A 20,974-nucleotide genomic window follows, 5' to 3' on the forward strand; every position below is an offset into this window, starting at 1 on the left:
GAAAACAATTAGGTTTGTATGACTTGAAAATGTATATGTTCTCGCTCTGCATTTTAATTTACTGTTTGCTGTGTATTTGTTGAGGTAGAAAGGAAAATGAGGTGTGAAGGAGAGAAAGAGGGGCAGCATGGAGGGAGGAGCGAGAAAGGAGGAGAAAGGCAACATGAGTGTTTCAGCATGAGGAGTGAGAAGTTGGGTCTCTCCTTCCATCTTGAGGGGACAGCATCAGCTTTAGGTTATCAGGCTTGCAGTAAGTGACCCTGCACGCTGAGCCATCTGTGCTCCCCACCCGGCTTTGTTTTGTAGTGCTAGGCTTCCAACCCTGGGCCTGATACATAAGCAACCTCTTTCCAGTACTAAGCTGCACTCCCATCCAGACACTCAATGACTCTTAACTAAGACCAAACACCAAGCAAAGGTTCTGACCGTATACTGTGATTAGCTACTCCATTTAAATTATTTCATTCCAACGAAAGAGAAGCATTAGATTATCATAAATGCAGGAAAGAGGAGGAAGGAGGAACTGCATTCTCTGCTTGTCTCCCTGGCTCCTACACAGTAAGTTATTTGAAAAGATAAATTAAGGCCTGTATCTCAAATGTTGATCAAACTAAGATATTATTTACTCTTTTTATATCACAGCATGTTTTTCATATATGATGATCTTTTTATATTGGTTTGATTAAAAACAAAGGTTTAATGACATTCTTTCCATTTAGAGAAGAAACTTGCTTATTAACTTGTAATTGTTTATAATCACTTAAACACAGTGTTAAGTTACAATTAGAGAAAAAAGAATAAAATACAGTAACAATACATTATCTTTTTTGTTACATCTTCTGGTAACAATAAAATCATTCACCTAAAGAATCAGAACTCCCAATATACCCTGGCACATCATTTTAAATGGCCTTGAGCTTGAAGGAATTATTGGAGTAGCAGAGTATTTGAAGAAGAGATTCAATGCAGTTTCACCAACATCACCCAAATTATGCCAGGTTACTGCAAGTATGGAAAAATGGGCCTTGGCTTCCATCGCAGTAAAAGTTTAGTCTGTGAGGAAAACACACTTAGCAGAATTCCCATAACATAAATAAAAATGAGCTCTTCATACTCACAGAGGTTTACCAAATAGTTAGGTGTAAGTAGATTTTAAGATCAGGAAGAAGAAACCGTATGCCTTGTATTTTACAATATTTTATATTTTGTGATGTTTTGATTATTATCATGTATAATTATTATGAGGGGTGCAAAAGCTATGGCAGGTATGTGGGGCACAAAGATAAGGGTGTTGGCTCTTTCCTGACACCTTGTGAGTTCTGGGGCGAGAACTCAGGTTGTCAAGCCTGCATATAAGCAGAACCTCTACTCATCTGTTACCCAATATCTTGTAATACTCTGCCTAGATGAACAATTTCTCTCCCGTGGCACTTGCCAACTCTTAGAGAGCTGAGAGCCTAGCAGGGACACACCTTTGATAACATGTTAGCCATGCCAGTCCCAACAAGCCAGTTCCTGTATCAGGCCTAGCACTGCAGAAACACACTCCTCTGTCTTACTCACCCAGGGCCAGATGAGAGCCAACAGAAACTGAGGCCAACGGTGCTGTTCGAACTAGCCAATCCTTAAGCATTTTTATTGTTCCACTTTCCCCAGGAAATCCCAATATAAAATCTAGCTTAGAGTCCCTTTGCTCTTTCTGCCTTTTAACTGAGGCTTTCTCATGTGGCTCTGCATGATGTGTCTGTCATACCGAGCTTCTACGGCTTGAGCGTATGGTTCTCCGTTGTTTGCTTTTCTGAGCTTCTAGGTGACCAAATATGTCTTACCACTGCCCGCAGGAAAGGACAGGCAGAAGCCCAGGCTGGTCGTCCTGTACATTTGCTCGTCTGTTGCCAGGCATGCAAAGGCTATCTGGGCTAATGCTGATGTTTATACACATTCTGTAACCACTGACATGTTCTCCATCAGCACAGCATTTCTATATCTACTTTGGTAATTTATTTTGCCATTGTTCCTCACACTTCACTCTGGCATGAATAAGTCTGAAGAATACGTGAAGGCAGACATGACACGCACCTGTGAAGGGGTACTGGTCAGCTCCATCTTCTCCTGCGACTTCTCCTTTGCCAGCCGAGCAGCTTCTTTAAATTCCTGAAACTTTTCTGCAAACTGAACGCACAGAGACTATATACATTAACCAAGTAGCAGTGTGACACAATGCCCATTTTTCTTTCATTTTCTGAACTGACTCTTACATACGCAGCACAGCCTCCCAACAAATACAGCTTGTAGTATGAAAAAGATGGGGGGAAAACCTCAACTTCAAAAACTGTATATAAATACTGTGGTAAATCTTATTCAAAACATCACCACATAAAGAAGTTAGAATTTGCCAGCCTGATCTACAAAGAAAGTTCCAAGCAGCCAGGGCTATTACACAGAGAAACCCTGTCTCAAAAAACAAAAAGCCAAACCAAACCAAAACAAAACAAAAAAATCCCAAAAGTTAGAATTTGGCAGGCTAGCTATATATATTCTTCTTTGGTTATTAAGAAACAATTTATTAAGATTCACATAAGTGGTATAATCAGTAGACAGGCATATATGATACTTTTTTTTTCATTACTAAGAAAATATAATCACTTAAATATCTACTTATATATCAAAATATTTAAAAATTTAGCTATTAATAAAATATAAATACTCATATTTATAAATCATAGTTATATTACATATCATTATATTTACTATTATCAGTAACAACTAAAAATTTATTATCAAAATTTTTTTAAATTATTTTTTAAAGATTTATTTATTTAAAAAAAAAAAGATTTATTTTTTGTATGAGTGCTCTATCTGCATGAACACCTGCAAGCCAAAAGAGGGCATCAGATCATATTATAGACGGTTGTGAGCCACCATGTGGTTACCAGAAATTGAACTCACAACTTCTGGAAAAACAGACAGTGCTCTTAACCACTGAGCCATCTCTCCAGCCCTTATTACCAAATATTTCTAAACAGCCAAGTAAGTAACATAAAGCAATAACACAGATTAAAAAAAAAGAATAAAAAGAATAATGTAAAAGGTTGTTAAGATGAAAAAAATTATTCATGAAATGCTAGTTCTTAGAAACCTATAGAAACACTACCGCCACATATAGTACCCTATTTGCATTTAGGATATGGAAGCTATTCTATCACTATATTCAGAGGTAGGCAACAAAATAAACCTGAAACCCTAAATTCTCCATGTAACTTGAAGCACCTGTTGGAGATGACAATAATAATGTGAACTACCAGATTATTCAATATTCAATCAAAACTCAAAAATGCTAGGGGTCACAACTAGTAATAACTGACTAAAAAGTGCATTCTAACTTGAAAGGGGAAAAAAAATTCTTGAAAAGGAAAAGCCATTCCCAGACACACAAATTCAAAACAAACAACTAAGAGGTAAGATGAGACTGTATAATTGACAGACTTAAACTGACTATTACTCCTTAACTATATTTGCTAGCTACTAGGAAGCATGGAGTGAAGGACTTAATTCATTGTCAAAATTACTAAAGTCTAATAGATGTTTTATAAAAGTTTGCTTCAGAAGCCAACTTACAATTTAGCTCTTTACTGTAAAAATCATGAAGTTCATGTAGTAGAAACTACTTATAATTTCTCTCCTTTAGCAGACAACCCAAAGAAAGTTTTATAAAGTGTCTGAGTAATGGCTAAGGTATTAGAATAAGCATATAACTTTTCAAGGAGATCATTTCTGGAAGGTGATATCTGGATTGCTATACTGTGAAACCTTGATCTAGTATACCTATACCACAGTTCAAAAATATATTCAGAAAGCAAGACTTGCAGGCTAGAGAGGTGGCTCAGAGGTTAAGAGCACTGGCTGCCCAACCAGAGGTCCTGAGTTCAATTCCCAGCAACCACATGGTGGCTCACAACCATCTATAATGTAATCTGATGCCTTCCTTCTGGCATACAGGTATATATGCAGAACATATAAATAAATAAATAGATAAAAATTTAAGTAAGACTTGCTAAGAGCAGTCAAATCAGGCAACACTTATGCTATAAGCATTTACAGAGAATGGTTTAATAATTGCAAAGGCAATAGTTAAAATAGCTTCAAATTCTGAGCTTTAAACTTTAATTTATATTTAATCCTATCACTCAGGGAGGCAGAGGCAGGCAGATCTCTGTGAGGTCTAGGCCAGCCTGGTCTACAAAGTGAGTCCAGCACAGCCAAGGCTACACAGAGAAACCCTGTCTCAAAAACAAAAAAAAAAAAAACCCTTAATTTATTTAGAAAACATTCATGAAAAGGAATGTTTACAACTAAAACAGAAGAAAATAGATTATTTCAACTACTAAACTATCTAATTATAAATCACCTCATTAAATATTGACAAAGTATAAGACATTTAAAATAACTTAAAGGATCTGAACAATTTCTACAATACAGTTTAATGTAAATATGAACTGCATCTACTTGCAAGACTCCATTACATTGCATTCAAACAACTTAATTTCCAGATCCTACCTATACCAAGCCTCACATAAGCATCTGAGATGAGGGCAGACTCTAACAAAAAGCTAACTCAGTTGTAGCATAACCCTGTACATCTTGTGGGCACAGAGTCTAGAGAGCCAGGTGAGCATACTCATCTTAATCAGCATCTTGTGACGCATTCTCTTTTCTATGTGCTTTCCTCTCTCTGTTTTTTTCTACGTAATAGAAGGAGAACTCAAGAAGTCCCTGGTGTAAGCATGAGATGGATCTATTTACAGGCAGGGCACTGTTTAATTCTAGTTCTTATCCTAGTAAGGCTCTGCATTTCATGGCTTGCTGGCCACTGTAACTCATTTGATCAGCGTTATACAGGAAACTCCTCTCACAGGGCGTGGTGTGCACCCCTTTAATCCCAGCACTCTGGAGGCAGAGGCAGGAGGATCGCTGAGTTCAAGGCCAGCCTGGTCTACAGAGTGAGTCACGACAGCCAAGGCTACATAGAGAAACCCTGTCTGGAAAAACCAACAAACAACAACAAAAAACAACAACAAAGAGATTCCTCTAGGTGTCTGTTCAATCTCACTCTGTGCTGCAGACAATTCAGAGACTCTGCATGCAGGCAATCAAAGGTTTCTCAAAAAAACCAGTAACTTATATATGACTACTGTCATATTAAGGAACAAACAATAACAAAATCCACTCAGAATCTACATTACTGTCAACTTTAAAATTTATACAAAATTTGGATGAGTTTGATGTTCACTATCTTGTAGGCCATCTCTAACTGAAGGGCACTATTTTTTTAGGCAAAATCCCTTCTGAAGATATTTCCTACCTTTTACTTCCTGCCACACAGATAATTCACTACAAGAAGCCCTTTTCAACCAGGAGTGACTGTTTTTAAGTATAGTAAGTCTTCACACACAATTATGAAGAATCAATATTATTTGTACTTTAATATTATGTTTGTATTTATTAATATTTACTATATTAATATTCTTATTTTAAAGTCACTATAGTTCTCAGAATACTAAACAAATTTCTCCTGTATTTTCTATTCTCCACTTGCTATTATTTTATGTTTAGGACACACATAGCAAAGAAGGCTTCCACAAAGAGCTACTGAGTAACTTACTTTTGAAAGATGATGCTCGGAGGAGAATCCCAGTCCGTAAACAGTGTTTGCCCGGCTATCAGCCCACTGGCCAAACTTCTGAGATGTTTTAGTAAATGTCATGTTTGGAGTGATGGTGCTATTTATTATTGCCTGGAAAATAAAACAAATAAAGTAGGCAGCCAAAAAAATAAAAAATAAAGCAAACAGGCATTTAAGTGCATGTGCATGTGCCTGTGGAGGCTAGGTGCCTCAGACATTATTCCTCAAAAGCTGTACAAGTTGGTTTTGGAGAAAGGGTATCCCACTAGGACCGGGGGCCTGCTGATTAAATTAAGTTGGCTGTTTGCAAAGCCAAGGAATCCACCTGCCTCCACCTCCACAGTGCTAAGATCACAAACATATGCCACCTAATCCAGCCTTTTCACTTGGGTGCTGGGGATAGAACTCAGATCTTCATGTCTGTACAAACAAACCCCAAAGATATTCCTTGTAAAGCCACCATTTTCTTTTTTTTACAAGCTAATAATGGACAGATGTTAGTTTCTTTTATCTTGGTTTTAGAACTATTGCTCTTCTGGTAGTGTGGCCATCAACCCCAGGGCCTCATATATACTAGGCAAGTACTCTACCACGGAGCCTTCAAACAGTTTTGAATGTAGTTTACGATCAATGTTTATTAATTTGGATGCTATTCTCTGGAAACAAATAGGCTTTAGTATAAGGGGCTGGAGAAAGAGCTCACTGGCTACTTTCCCAGAAGACCCAGGTTCAATTTCTAGCGTCTACACAGCAGTTCACAACTGTCTGTAACTGCAGTTTCAGGGGATCTGACACCTTGTATTGGGTTCTCTAGGCTACAGTCATGAATGTGGCACACTGGCAGGCAGACAGGCAAAATACCCACATACATAAAATTAAATAAAATAAAAAACTAAGAGATAATAATAAATGAATGAATACATGATTTTGGTATTTTCAAATGTATAATAAAACTTTTTTAAAATATCTAATTTATACAAAATTTTCACACAAAATTACTTTCAATCACCTAGCAAGTTTTTTTCCCCTCTACTAAAGGAAAAAAAAAAATACACTCCTAAGACATATTTTCATTTCTTTTCTCATAAAATAACAGACTGGTGGCAGTATCATTCCTATTTCACACATAATTTCTTAGAAAAAATAGAATTTTTGGTATGTTAATAAAGAATAACCCTGGAGATCATAACTTCAGGTATGATAACATATTAATTCATGTTCTCTGGTCGTGCTGGAAAAGGAAAGGATCACTTTTAGTTGGTAGTCTAGTGTCCCCCAAAAATTAAAATCCCAGCATTTCTGAAAAAAAATATTGTTTACCAAGAGAAAAACAGTACAAATGTAAAACATTTATGAGTTATCAGGTACTGACAATCATTCAACAAGGATATATGGACATGCGCCCTACTAAAGGAAAGACAGTACAACAGAATCTGACTTTCTTCCTTCCTTTCTCACAGGAAGTGTGTACTATCTATTGCTACATGAGAGCTTTATCTTTGTACAAAATGTGTATATTTCTAAAGCTTCCCCATCACTTAGCTCTACTGGCATACCATTTGGGTATGTAAAGTATGGCTAACAATTATTTTAACAACGTGTGGAGTGGCCATCAAATAAAAGACTAGGGGCTGGAGACGTAGGTAAGTGGCTTAAAGCGTTTGTTGCTCTTGCAGAGGACGTGGGTTTGATTCCTAGCACCCACATGGTAGCTTACAACCATTGGTAGCTCCAGTTACAGGGGATCTGAGGCTCTTCTCTGCGCTCTTCAGGCACCAGGCATGCACATGGAACACTACATACATACATACATGCAGACAAAACACTCATACATATAAAAAAACAATAATCTAAAATGTTTTTAAAGGGTAACTAGAAAAAAGACTGTAGACAAACAACAAAGGATTACTGGTTTGCTTGCTGTTCTCTGAGTACCTACTGGCTACCAAGCACAATTCTAGAAACTGTAAGAGACACTACACTTAACGGTTTTCATTTTCTACAAGTTTGTTGGGGCAAAGTAAAGAAATAGCTAGCAGTAGGATTTCAGAGCATGCCAAAAGCTGTGACTCTCTTAAAAGGATGTGACAGAGTAGGCAAAGAAAGACCAGCAAGTATTTGGTGGCCCTTCAGTGTTCTTCAAGAAACTTTTGAGGAGGGACCTAACTGTTAACTAAGGTGAAAGGGGCATTTTGGCATCCGACCCCACTAACTCTAAAAGGCAGGGTGATAATACATTTAATAAGCAACAAGAAAAACTAACCAATGTGCTGGTGGACATTGGTGCTCGTTTCAACCGTTTCAAATTAACTTTTTTGTTTCTTGTTAAAGAGATCCATTCTAATCTCCATCTGGACCTTTCTTCATTTCTGTATTATTAGTCCTTGAATCACTGAAGAAAAATGTTAAATAATCCTATGCTCGACAATTTATTTCCTAGATTTTTTTTTACTAGATCACAAGTAAGAATTTTTTTTAAAAGAAAGATTTCAGTGGTTTAAAATAATTCTCAAACCTAGAGTTTCTGTCCTTTTAAGGTGAAAAAGTAGAAAAAAGTATGTCTTCAGGAATGCTTTGAACCTGGCTAAGCAAAACCAGTTCCTTTCAACAGGATCAGAAAACTAAAGCAACCAGTGTGGTGGTGCATACCTTTCACCCCAGCATCTGAGAGGCAGAGGCAGGCGGAGCTGTGAGTTCCAGGCCAGAGAGAACTAAATAGAGAGACCCTGTCACAAAAAGGAAGGGAGGGAGGGAAAAGAAAAGGAAGAAGTGGGGAAGGAAACTGTCTCACATGCACAGATCAAGCACAATAAAAGGACAAATGAACATTTTCTTCTTAGCGTTCTCTGGGCTTTCTAGCACAATGATGAAATACAGATGGAAGTGTGATAGGAAAAAAAAAACACTTGAAAAAACTGAAGAGCATTTGACTATTTCAATGCAATTTCTCTTCCTACACATGGACTGCTTCAGATGACCTTTATTTCTATTTAACCCTTTTTAAGCCCCATCTAATAAAAGTCCATTATATTTGTAGTTTGTTGTTGTTGTTTAGTGGGTTTATATTGTGTGTATGTGTACATGCCTGGCCCTGTAGGTCAGGAGACAACTTGCAGGAGTCTGTTCTGTTCTTCCACTATCTGGGTCCCAGGGTTGGCAGGCTTGGTGACAAGCACCTTCACCGAGAGTGAACACACTGCCGCACAGTGTACTTTTAAAAACCTATTTCTCATCACAACAGTACTCTGGGATAACAATGCACACACTTTTTACATATGAGAAAACAGATGTACAGAAGTTAAATGCCTTGTGCAAGGTCACATGTTAGCAAATTCGAATGAACACAAATTTCTTATGAGGTGGTTTGGCCCTACTCTGCATTCTGAATGTCTGCACTGAATCGATGGAAGGTGAGAAGGCTTGGAGAAAGGAAACCTCAGAATCTGATGCTTAGAATGTTATGTTAGTTATGCAAAATTCACTGGTAATAAAACATGCTTTCTCTCCTCTGAACAGCATACTACCCACCAAGCATGAAGTGTGTTCTGCTCATATCAACTTATCTCATCCTTACAACTGCTTACACTACCTTGAGAGCAAGGACGTGCTCGAAAACACTATCTTCAAAGTCAAACAGTGAGTGAGTGAGGGTGGAGTCCAGCTGCTCTTGATAGTAAATGTTACACTATCTGCCTCTCCTAAATGCAAAACTTTTAAGATTTGTCACTTACACTTCTGTCTTTAGTTTTGAAGCTGGCAGGCTTCATGATTTAAGGATTCTGAGCTGCCTATTAGTATAAAGAAGCTGCTATGATTAATTATGCTTTAACTGTGTTCTCTCAAAGGATCTTTGTTGCTATTGTTTTAGATAAATTTATCTAATTTAATGTTTAGGAGTGTTTTGCCTGCTTGTATGTATGTACACTATGTGTGTGCTTGGTGCTTAAAGAGGTCAGAGGGAGTGTCAGATCCTCTGTATCTTGAGTTACAAGTGTGTAGGAGCTTCTGTGTGGATGCTGGGATCTAAATCTGGATCCCAAGGGTTTTGTGACTTGAAGGAGGTATTACACAACACTCAAGTGTGGGGCCTAGAGGTGTGTCATCGGTCACTGGGAAGGAGCTCTAGGAAGGTAACTCTTAAGAACTCCTGAATGGACTGCCAAACAGGGAACAAGCCTGGTCCCACTCAGCTCCACCATGGCTCAAGATGTAATTACTTGCTTATCAATAAGCTGATCATAATCACCAAATCATACAGTGCTGCAATCAAGGGAGTCATCACCATTGCTAAGCCAGGGCTACATCCTTTAGATTTTTAGTCTTCAAAACTCTGAGCCAAATGAATTCCTTTCTCCACAAGCAGGCAATAGCTGGTATTGTTATAGTAATGAAAAAGTGACTAATATAAAATTCACTGTTCGTCAGTATATTCTTATCGTTTAACATCGATACACACAGAGACACAAAGAATGATCATTAAATAAACTAACCCATCATAATGCTGAAGAATATGACTCCTCATATCACTCAATATAGCAAGAGAGTTAGTTGATACAAATAACTTGGTGGGCAAAAAATATTGTTACTCTAAGAATAGTTACTTTTTGTTTCTTAAAGTTAAGCTTCAAAAGTCGAGAAGAAATACTTTAATGAAAATAAAAATATGAATGATTTTAAGTTCTATGCTGTACAAAGCAAGAGAGTAAAATTATTTGAGGTAAATGAAACTTACCTTTGAGCCATCTAAACTGATTATCCTATACACATTTCTTGTGCTGTCATAAAAATAAGATACAGTAACTGCATGCTTGCTGGTGGGTACCCAGTTCTTCTTTGTGTTTGGGTCAATCTGGAAGACATGAGCTCGAGTGCTGAAGATAGGTTGTTCCCTGAGGGAAGAAAGGAAAAGAGTAACTAAAAACAGTTTTATTTCATTAGATAAAGAGGTCATAAAAACTGGAAAGTTAACTGCATTAACTAGAAACTAACATATACCCACAAATAACCGACTCTTTCTTTCCAATATAAGTAGTGTAAGTACTCCATTATAAGCTGCTTTACAACAGTTACAACCAAGTCTTCCTACGAGATTCTGGACACATGAATTCAGCTACTCACTAAAAGTCATCAATAACTCTGCAGGGTCTTGCCAAATTGACACACACTAGAATCACCTGAAGAGGGAACCTCACTGAGGAATTACATATATCAGATTGGCCCCTGGCCACATCTCTGAGGAATTTTCCTGATCAATGACTGATGGGGGGTGGAGCCCACTATCAGCCATGCCACCTTCAGACAGGTGGTCCTGGGCTGTATAAGTGAGCAAGCTGGGCCAGCCAGTCAGCGGTGCTCCTCTATGAACTCTGCCTCAGTTCCTGCCCTGGCTTTCCTCGATAACAGACTATAAGCTCTAAGTCAAATAAACGGTGCCATCCCCCTAGTTGCATCTGGTTACTGTTCTATCACAGCAATAGTGGGAAAACGTCACTCACCTAACATGCACTTCTGACCTAAAGATGAACAAGACAGCACTGTCATCGTGTCTCAGCACTCAGCCTATACAAGCAGGTGTCTTTTTAGTGGTCTGTTTAGCACCATGATTTCTGCACTTTTGTGCTATTATAGATGCTTTCATTGCCTAAAATGGCCCCTCAGCATAATGCTGAAGTGTTCCTAAGTGTTATAAACTCATGAATGCAAAGTTAATGTGCCTCATGAAGAAAAATGTGTGGTAGATAAGCTTGACTGAGGCATAAGTCATACTATAATTGGTCACACATTCAATGCTGAAGCAGCGATAATAATCAACAAAAACACACATCAACAGGGTGTAGTAACTAGCATTTGGGAAGCAGAAATGGGATCTTGCAAGTTTAAGGCCAAACTAAGGTAGAAACATAATGAGACCATGTCTACCAATCAATCAGTCAATGCATGAGACTGAAGAAATGTACATGTTATGTAAGATTGGTTTATAAAAATGTGGTAGGAGGTTTATAGGAACTTGATATTAAATTCCCTTGGAACAAAACTTAGGTTCAATTTAAGATTTCTGTGGTCAAAAGCCAACCTATCACAGTCTGGATGTAAAGACTAAGGAAATAACGGTCACTAACACAGAGAAGAGCATCACTAGAACTAATGAGACCACTACATTATCTGACACAATGTAAGAACAAACAACGCATCAACATCGACCACACGCCAAGGTCTGGGATAGAGGCTAGGGATGCAGCCCTTCAACACTTTGGTTTAGTGATGGGACACAGATACTTTTAAAATAAAACACTCTTCAACAAGATAGATTATCTGAAAAATAACAAAATGGGGCCTCTTGTGGACAAACAAATGCTTAGGGAGAACTTAAAACAAATCACGGCACAATGGGATGGTGGCACAGCACACTGTTTAGCAAGAACTTTCTGGAAAGATGACTTAGTATTCTAAGAGCACTAGTTGCTCTTCTAGAAGAGAGGGCTCAATTCCCAGCACCCACATAGTGGATAATAACCACCTGTAACTCAAGATCCAGGGGACCTGACACCCTCTTCTGGTCTCCTCCGGCATATACATACAGAGTTCACGGATACACATGCAGGCAAAACAACCATACACACAACTTTTTTATTTAAATAAAATAAGAATTTTAGTAAGTACATAAGATACAAGAATGAAGAAATAGAAATGCCAATTCTTGAGGGTCTCTATCGGACGCAACTGAATTCAGACAGGAAATAGCTGTGCAGTTTAAAAAGATAAAGTTGGCAGTGTTACACTTGCCTACCAGGCACAGAATGCAAACGCTCTAGGTTAAGTCTTAGAACTGTGGAGAGTGAGGGAGGGGAGTGGCTGCTGCTATGTAATGGTACCAGACAGGATGTTATTAAGCACCTACAATGTAGAGGAGAGCAAAGACTTAACTAGCCCAAAATGTCAGTGGTGTGCTGCGAATCCTGATGAAGGAGGAACCTGAGCTTCCTGGAGGAACCTGAGCTTCCTGGAGTTCTATTTTGGGCCAATGAAAAGACAACAGTGCTGTAAGCCAGGGTGACAAACAGAAAAACAGGATTTGAGACTAAAATGAAAGTTGAAAAGTAGAGCTCAATTTTGACCAAATTCACACAATTTAGAATCGGCATGTAGACCTGTCAAGTCAGAAACTCAACAGCTGCTTAGAAGCCAGAAGAGAAGACCACCTGGAGCGCACAGTTTAGGAAAACCATCAGATCTTATAACCACGCAGTTATAACACTGCAGGTTCTAAGTTTATTTAGAGAAAAGCTGTAAAAAGCAGTAGAAAGGATATAACCAAATATTATGTCTCGTCTTCAGAAAGACTTAAAATACATTTCAAACTCACGTATCCAAGTGATAGACACAGTACTTTTTCTAATAAACTAGACAGCAATTACTAGTAAAAAGTTATCATTTTACTTGCTTCACAATAATTCACAAAAATAATAAATGAATCAAATAGTGTTTTTCTATGTTTCATGAAACTGTCTCAGAAGTAGGAGCTCGACCTTAAACTAAGTTTACATCACATCAGATTCTAGAATATGTAAATGTACATCTGAAGTATAAAGATCCTAACAAGTTCTGCAATAAAGAAATTCATGTAACTTTAAATAATCGAGTACCTAGACAATTATTTTATCTCCAATCTCTTCATACTAGGGTTTGTATTTGTATCCATACTATAAAAATCAAATCACAGGGCACTGGTGAGATGGCTCAGATGTTAAGAGCACTGGCTGCTCTCCAGAGGACTGAGTTCAATTCCCAGCACCTACATGGCAGCTCACAACTGTCTGTAACTCCTATTCCAGGGGATCTGACACCCTCACAAAGACATATGTGCAGGCAAAACACCAATGTACATTTAAGAAAAATCAAACCACAAATGTTTGAGGTACATATTATCTTACAGAAAACTGATTGTGGTATTTGACATTACTACTGATATTGCTAATTATACTTAATGTAGTAATGGTCCATGGAAAATATGTACAGACAATATAAAACTGAGGGCTTATTTTATAATGACTGCAGTATTACTCTTAAGTTGATACATGTTAAGTACACAAAGTAACCATTCTATGAAACTTAATGTTAATCTCCAATTAAATACCAAACAAATTTACCATAAAATGTTTTAACCAAGTTTAGGAAAGCAAAACTACACACACACACACACACACACACACACACACACACACGCACACGCACACACACACAGATTCACACATGCATACATATACAAAATGCCAATCTTAGAGCTATGCTTAGTGTACTTGCTACACATTTATAACCAGAACAGTAAGTGGCTGAAACCACTGTACTAACATAAAAACAGCTTGCTCAATTGTTTTTCTGCTGGTTCATTAATTTACTTTAGGAAATTAGTATGAAAATAATTCTAAAATTCTATAGATTGAGCTAAAATTCTGTTAAAGTACTACATTCAGTGTTCAATTCTAAACTTTAAATTCACAGAGAAAATAACCAAGCGGGGAAAGTTAAGAAAATAAAAACTCTGTTATAAAAATGAGTCTTATCAAAAATTGCTAGTGTTGACAAAGAATTATTATTATATCTAGCTCTCAAACATCTGTGCAATTAAAAAAAAATCAAGTACGTAAGAAATAAATAAAACAAATGGTACTTTCTAGAGAATGCAGACATTCGTCACTTGAATAGCCTGACTATTAAAATCTATACTTAGGCAAATATTGTAACTACTCAATAAAGCTTTGCTCCAAGGAAGTACAAAAATGTAGGCCCTGTATATACAGTCAAAGTGAACAGACGTGGTGTTTACCTAGTGCCTTTAGTGCCTGAACCACAAACACGCTTTTCAGATATCTAAGTGCTAGTGGGTACTGTAGCCAAGATACAAAGACTGTGACTTCAATAACTCCCCTCTGCTTTGTGGCCTGGTTACTGGGAATACAGTGACTGTAAGACACTGTTGGCTGATTTTCACTAATTATCCTTCCCAGCTCTTCCTAACACACCTCAGATAACTCTACAATTACATTCTTGCGGGAAGTTGGTCTGTAAATGGATCTTTGAAGCAATCCTGGCCAGTGAAATAACTGAGAAGTTTGTTAGAGGTTTCTAGGGACAATCACCAAGAGCACGTAAGAGAGAATGTTGTCTTCAACACTGTTTGCACATAGCAAGTACACCTGAAAGGCCATCCTAACATCGTAGCATAGGAGCGGCATCCTTAGTTAATATTACATGGGAAGTCAAAGAATCTAGTTCCTTGGTTGTTACCACTAAAGAAGTGAGCTGGCTACCTGCAGGCTTCTGCTGTGATAAAACAGCTTGCCAAAGTGAAACAACTGCTTTTAAAATAGTGGCGCATGCCTGTAACCCCAGCACTCGGGAGGCAGAGGCAGGCGGATCGCTGTGAGTTCCAGGCCAGCCTGGTCTACAATGCGAGTCCAGGACAGTCAAGGCTACCCAGACAAACCCTGTCTTGAAAAACCAAAATAAATAAATAAAATCACACAAATAGGAATGGAAGGGGTTAATGTCTAAATGAGCTACAGTAACATGTTCCCCCCTCTGCCCCAATACGATTTTTGGTCCTGCACAACTCCAGACTAGGTAGCTACAGTATGTTTTTAACCACGCCACAGTACACACAGGACTCTGGAAGCCTTGTTTAAACTATAGAGCAGACCAACAGCTACAGTTACAACTGCACTGAGGTTAAAGGAGATGAAGGAGGAGGAAGTAGAGGAAGATGTGCAATGCTGCCACAGTCTACTCTCAGTTGATTATCTATCATAGAAGTTTAACATCCAAAACTATTAGCTGTAACACAGTGGCATACAAGCTATGAGGACAACCACCCAAAGGAGTAAGTACTGGGATTCTTAAAAGCAGCTGCCTCTGGTGATGGGGCTGGATGAAGGAGGATATGGGACAGGCAACTGGCTACCTTTGTTAATAATCCTTTTAACTACTATTGAATTGTTTTAACCTTGCAGAAGTACTACAGCTTTGGTTTGTTTTTTTTAATGTCATTGTTGAAAAGTTTAATCTATGTAACTTGAGACAAGAATGCTTTAGGGAACATTTTCAAAGACCACCAAAAAGCCACTGAATGATAAGTTTTAGTAGCTTAGAGTCTGATGGACTTAGGAGTAGCCACCACAAAAGCGTTTCTATTATTCACAGAGAAGAAAAAAGGAAGAGTAAAGGAGCATACACGTCAACCTAACTGACAGCACGACTTAAAGACAGAAGGCACATCCAACTCCTGACAAAAATACCCCCCTTGATTAGAGTAAAATAATAAGAAAACACAACTCTGGTTTGGGCTTTATCTGAAGTGGCAAGAGAAGAATGACCCCGGAGAGATTCAAGTTAAGAGCAAGCACAAAGGGAAGTCAAGGAGCGGACTGAGCACTACCTAACGTGCACTCATGTCCATGGCGCGTCTGCAGATGGCGCGTCTGCAGACTGCGTGCCATGGAGGCAGCACAGCGCGCCTCAGTCAAGCAGATCACAAGCACTGACATTTCTAAAAAAATTTACCTTGCCTAACTTCTTAATAAAAGTTATTCTATACAATTAAATCTCGATTCATTTCCATCCCTTTCCTCAATACACCTAACAAAAATCTTAACTAAAACATTTGGTATTTCTCATATAAACCAACAAAAAAGTACCACCATATTACTATGCTGTGTGTTTGCCTGTTGTATTAAAAACAAAGTCTACTTTGAGGAAAGCATTTCTACCAATGCCTACCCAACACATAGTTGCACTGTAAGAACTCCATCTAGTGATGAACCAAACACACAGCAGGTAGTGTATTATAAAACCTGAAAGTTACTATGTGGCAAATACAAAATTATAACATGACCTTGCTATATAAGGAGCTATACAGACTTAAAATGTGGTACGATGTCTCTGCTTCTCCACTCATTTAAAATCCTCTCTACTTAGAAACACAATTAAAATACCATGAGTTTAAAACGCATCAGGAGGTACAACATTTACAGTTATGTATAAAATTGATATTAACAGTTTTATTGTACTTGAATGTTCTTTTCTGTCCTGATGAGTTCTTCTAAAGAAAGCTGAATTCAGAGGAATAATAGTATGTACTAGGAAAATCTCAGGAAGATTTCTCAGTAGATGCCCAGTTCTTTCAACTTAAAAAAAAAAAGAATGACTTAGAAGACAGTAAAAGGCCATTTAAGGTCTAAAAGCACCCTCAAAGAACAAGATAATTCTCAACTACATACTGGCTACAAACTAAACAAATGGGTATTCAATCTCGGAAATACATGGACAAATAAATACTCTTAAAAAATCAGGGTTGACGTTAAAGATACAAAATATGTGGCTAAATATTAATATTTGGAAAAATGATCATAGGTGGTATGCACACACACACACACAAATGTTTTTAAATTGCTCACTACTTCTTCAGTTTTATTAACACTGCAAATTTTGATTAGTTACTCGTCTCTTATTTTATACATATGCAGGAATTCATTTTAACTTTCATATAGCAATACGTCTCCTATGATCTAACTGCACTATCTAGCAAGGCAGACATTAGCCACATTACTACCAAGCATTTGAAGAACAGTACTACTAAGGTGACTAAGTTTAAAGTCTGATACTCAATTCAGCTACTGGGAAAAAAAATGTATGAAACAACTTTGGTATGGGAATTTTTTATGTGCATTTTTTGGTGTTTTGTCGGCACGTATGTCTGTGTGAGGGTCTCAGATCATAGAGTTACAGACAGTTGTGAGCTGCCATGTGGGTGCTGAGAATTGAACCTGGGCCCTTTGGAAGAACAGTCAGTACTCTTAACCACTGAACCATCTCTCCAGACCCCGTATGGGAAATTTTATGTAACATAAATTTCATGAAATATAAATCCAGATAAAGTACTTCCAATGAAAACTTAACAGCTGAGTGGAAATGTGTACTAAATGCAAATACATAATAGATTTCAAAGTTAGTGGTTTGGTTGGTTTTATTTGTTTGTTTCTACACTAATTACATGTTTAAGGATAATGTGCTGTTTCAAAGTATGCTGAAATTGGTTTTGTTTTGAACTTCAAAAGTAAATTACAATGACATACAAAACTCACATCATTTACCTAGCTGTACTAGACACACAGGTTGCTCCAACTTTTTCCATTATAAACAATGTTTCCCTATGCTTTCTTGTGCACATATCACACTAAAAGCAGAGTTCCTGGTCATGGGATATGCACTATAACAAATCTCCAAATTGTTATTGTTCTTCACAGCGTTTGGACCAATTTATATCTGAATGGTCCATACTGCATCCTACCAACATTTGATATTGTCAAAAAGTATTGTTAATTGTTGCCAATGTGATTAAATGGCATTAGGTTGCTCTAAGTTTACGTGTTGCTGATGACAAATGAGGCTGAACAGTACTTCATGTATTTATGGGCCATTTGGGCAATGGATTGCTCCACTCATTTTGAAGCATATTTAGACTCTTTTAAACTTCAGAATCAAAAATGACTTCAGACCATACACATGGGGATATCTCATATATCCAGTACTAACTATATTACTATAGTGACTAAGGTCAACATTCATCAGAACAGGGGCTGAGTTACTTATTTTTCTAATTTGGTGTCATCTGTTTTAAAAAATATACATAAGGTAGATGCAACATATATACCCTGCTCTTTTCCAAAAATAAAACTGTTTCTTCAATATAAAATATAGTTTTATTTTTATATAATGAATTTTGTAACATTCCTCTCTAAGTTTTTTCAATGTGGACCAGTGGGAGAGTAGTAAATCCCTTAAGCTTATACCTTAAGTCATTTAAAATGTTCAAGGGTGGTGCTGGCACATGCCTTTAATTCTAGCACTTGGGAGGTGGCGGCAGGAGCATCTCTGTGAATTCCATGCCAACCTGCTCTACAGAGTGAGTTCCAGGACAACTAGAGCTACACAGAGAAACCCTGTCTGGAATGAATGAATGAATGAATGAATGAATGAATAGATAAATATGTTCATCCTATTCAGTATAAAAACTCTTTTAGAGAAAACATATTTAACTACACATCAAGAGTAAAAACAGCTGCACTACCAATTAGGGAAACTACCAAGTAGTTTTCAAATAATACCCACCACTACTCCATTTTCATTCACTCTAAGTCCATCAGTGAGCAACATCTGGTCCTTGATGTAATGCCGTCACACATCTTTAACTTCCTACTTCTTAGTATTACCCAGTTCTCATTCTTTCTCTCTTTAAGGGAGGCGATATTAAAATTAAGTGTTATTTATCACTTTTGTCATATTTTAAGGTAACAAAAATCAGAGGTGAAAGTCTTTTATCAATGATGATTCTCAAGCATGGAGTCAGCAAATATAATCCCTACAATATGTTATTTCTGCTCAAACACACTAGCTGTATCCCAACAGTTACACGTATGATCAGTACAGTATCACAGAGACTCAAACGTATTTAGCATTTACTACAGGAATACAGCAAGGTGGGTTTGGGGCCTTGTCCCCATGCACCTCTACTGGAAGTAGACTTTACTAGCTGACTTCTATGGTCCTGGGGTGATCACAGTAGACACAAGACACAGCAGCATGGACCTTAGAGCAATGCTTTGCAAACTCTAGGCCACAACCAGAAGGTTAGGGTTCATAATGGTCAGTAAAACATTTATAAAGATTAATGTGAATATAAAATCTCAAGCAATTCAGACTTGAAAAGAGGTATGTGTTGTTTCATGAAACTTTTGGCTATGAAAACCTATGTATCACGGTCAAAAAGTTTAAAACTCCCGTTTTTAAAATGCTTTTTTTTTTCTTTTCTTTCTTCTTCCTTTTTCTTTTCTTTCTTTCTTTTTTTCTTTCTTTCTTTCTTTTTTTTTTTTTTTTTAAAGACAGGGTTTCTCTGTCTCCTGGACTCACTTTGTAGACCAGGCTGGCCTCAAACTCACAAAGATCCTCCTGCCTCTACTGGGATTACAGCTTTTATATTTGTGAATAGCCTGGGAAGCAGGTATACAATATAAAAACAAAGGATCTAAGTGGCTTAAGTTACACAAATAGTAACTGAGGAATAAAAAGAGAAATCAAGTCCATCTCATTAGAAATCAAAGAACTGCAAATTAAAACCATGAGTTACTTTTTTACTTGTTGAAACAGTGTTTTTTAAAAACTGATAGAATTCAGTGTTAGTGTGAGCTGAAACTGACACTTTCAGAAGCAATCAGTGAGCAAAGAATCTAGAAAATATTTGACAATACAATTCAAAGCCTTTAGATTTCTGTATGCACCCTTTGACAAAGCAATTCTGTTCAAATAATTTATTTTATGTAACTAATTACAAGATATGTGGAGACTTATCTATAGGGGTCTGTGAAGGCTAGTTTTATGTCAACTTGACACAAGATAGAGTCATTTGAGAAAAGGAAACATTAATTGAGAAGAAAATGACTCCCTCCACTAGACAGCCCTTTGGGCAAGCCTGTGGCATGTTTTTTTGATTGATGATTGGTGTTAGCAAGGCCCAACTTACTGTAGGAGGTGAACCCACCCCCCCCTGGGCTAGTGGTCCTGGGTGCTATAAGCAGAAACACTTCCTCTATGGCTTCCATTCATTCTCCTGTCCTGACATCCCTGGATGACGGATGACAAGCTCTGAGCTGAAATAAACTCTTCCCCAAGCTGCTTTTGGCCACTGTACTTTATCCACAGCAGCAGGAACCCTAACTAAGACAGGGTCTATCACCACAGCTTAACACAAAAGCGTGCGAGTTAAAATGTTCTATAATTTAAGAAGGAATCAAAATACATTCTTCTAATGGAATAGTATCTAACCATGAAAAAATATGAGTTTCAGAGTACTCAATGACCTAAAATGTTCAATATAACAAATGAAAGTAGTTCATAAATGAGTAGATATACCATGTGTCTGCATGACCAAACAACAAGTAGTGTATTTTTTTTCAGGCCTTGCCTGATCCCTATAAAAAAATAATAATAAAACAAAATATTATAGAGAAAAGAGGTAGAGGTGCAGAAAAGGTAACAAAATAAAGTAAGCAAGATCACATGTAGATGGCTACTCAGAGAGGAGAATTAGTAGTTACTTTTCTATGACTGGGATATTTCCTAACATGTTTTCATTTTAAAATAAGAAAAGCACGCACGCCTTTAATCCCAGACTCGGGAGGCAGAGGTAGGCGGATCGCTGTGAGTTCGAGGCCAGCCTAGTCTACAAAGGGAGTCCAGGAC

General features: G+C 37.5%; 1 protein-coding gene across 2 annotated transcripts in view; it reads right to left on the bottom strand.

Annotated features, from left to right (window-relative positions):
• The window catches only part of HOMER1 (homer scaffold protein 1), a 105,377-nt gene that overhangs the window by 53,953 nt on the left and 30,450 nt on the right, over nt 1-20,974 (bottom strand). For both annotated transcript variants that reach the window (XM_084800676.1, XM_084800675.1), the window contains exons 2-4: nt 10,416-10,572; nt 5,663-5,794; nt 2,080-2,172 (exon numbers count right to left, since the gene is read on the bottom strand). In XM_084800676.1, coding sequence (XP_084656802.1) covers nt 2,080-2,172; nt 5,663-5,794; nt 10,416-10,572 — 382 coding nt within the window. The remainder of the gene's footprint in view (nt 1-2,079; nt 2,173-5,662; nt 5,795-10,415; nt 10,573-20,974) is intronic.

The sequence above is a fragment of the Acomys minous genome, assembly GCF_964271855.1.
Source record: "Acomys minous genome assembly, chromosome: 11".
NCBI classification, from domain to species: Eukaryota; Metazoa; Chordata; class Mammalia; order Rodentia; family Muridae; genus Acomys; species Acomys minous.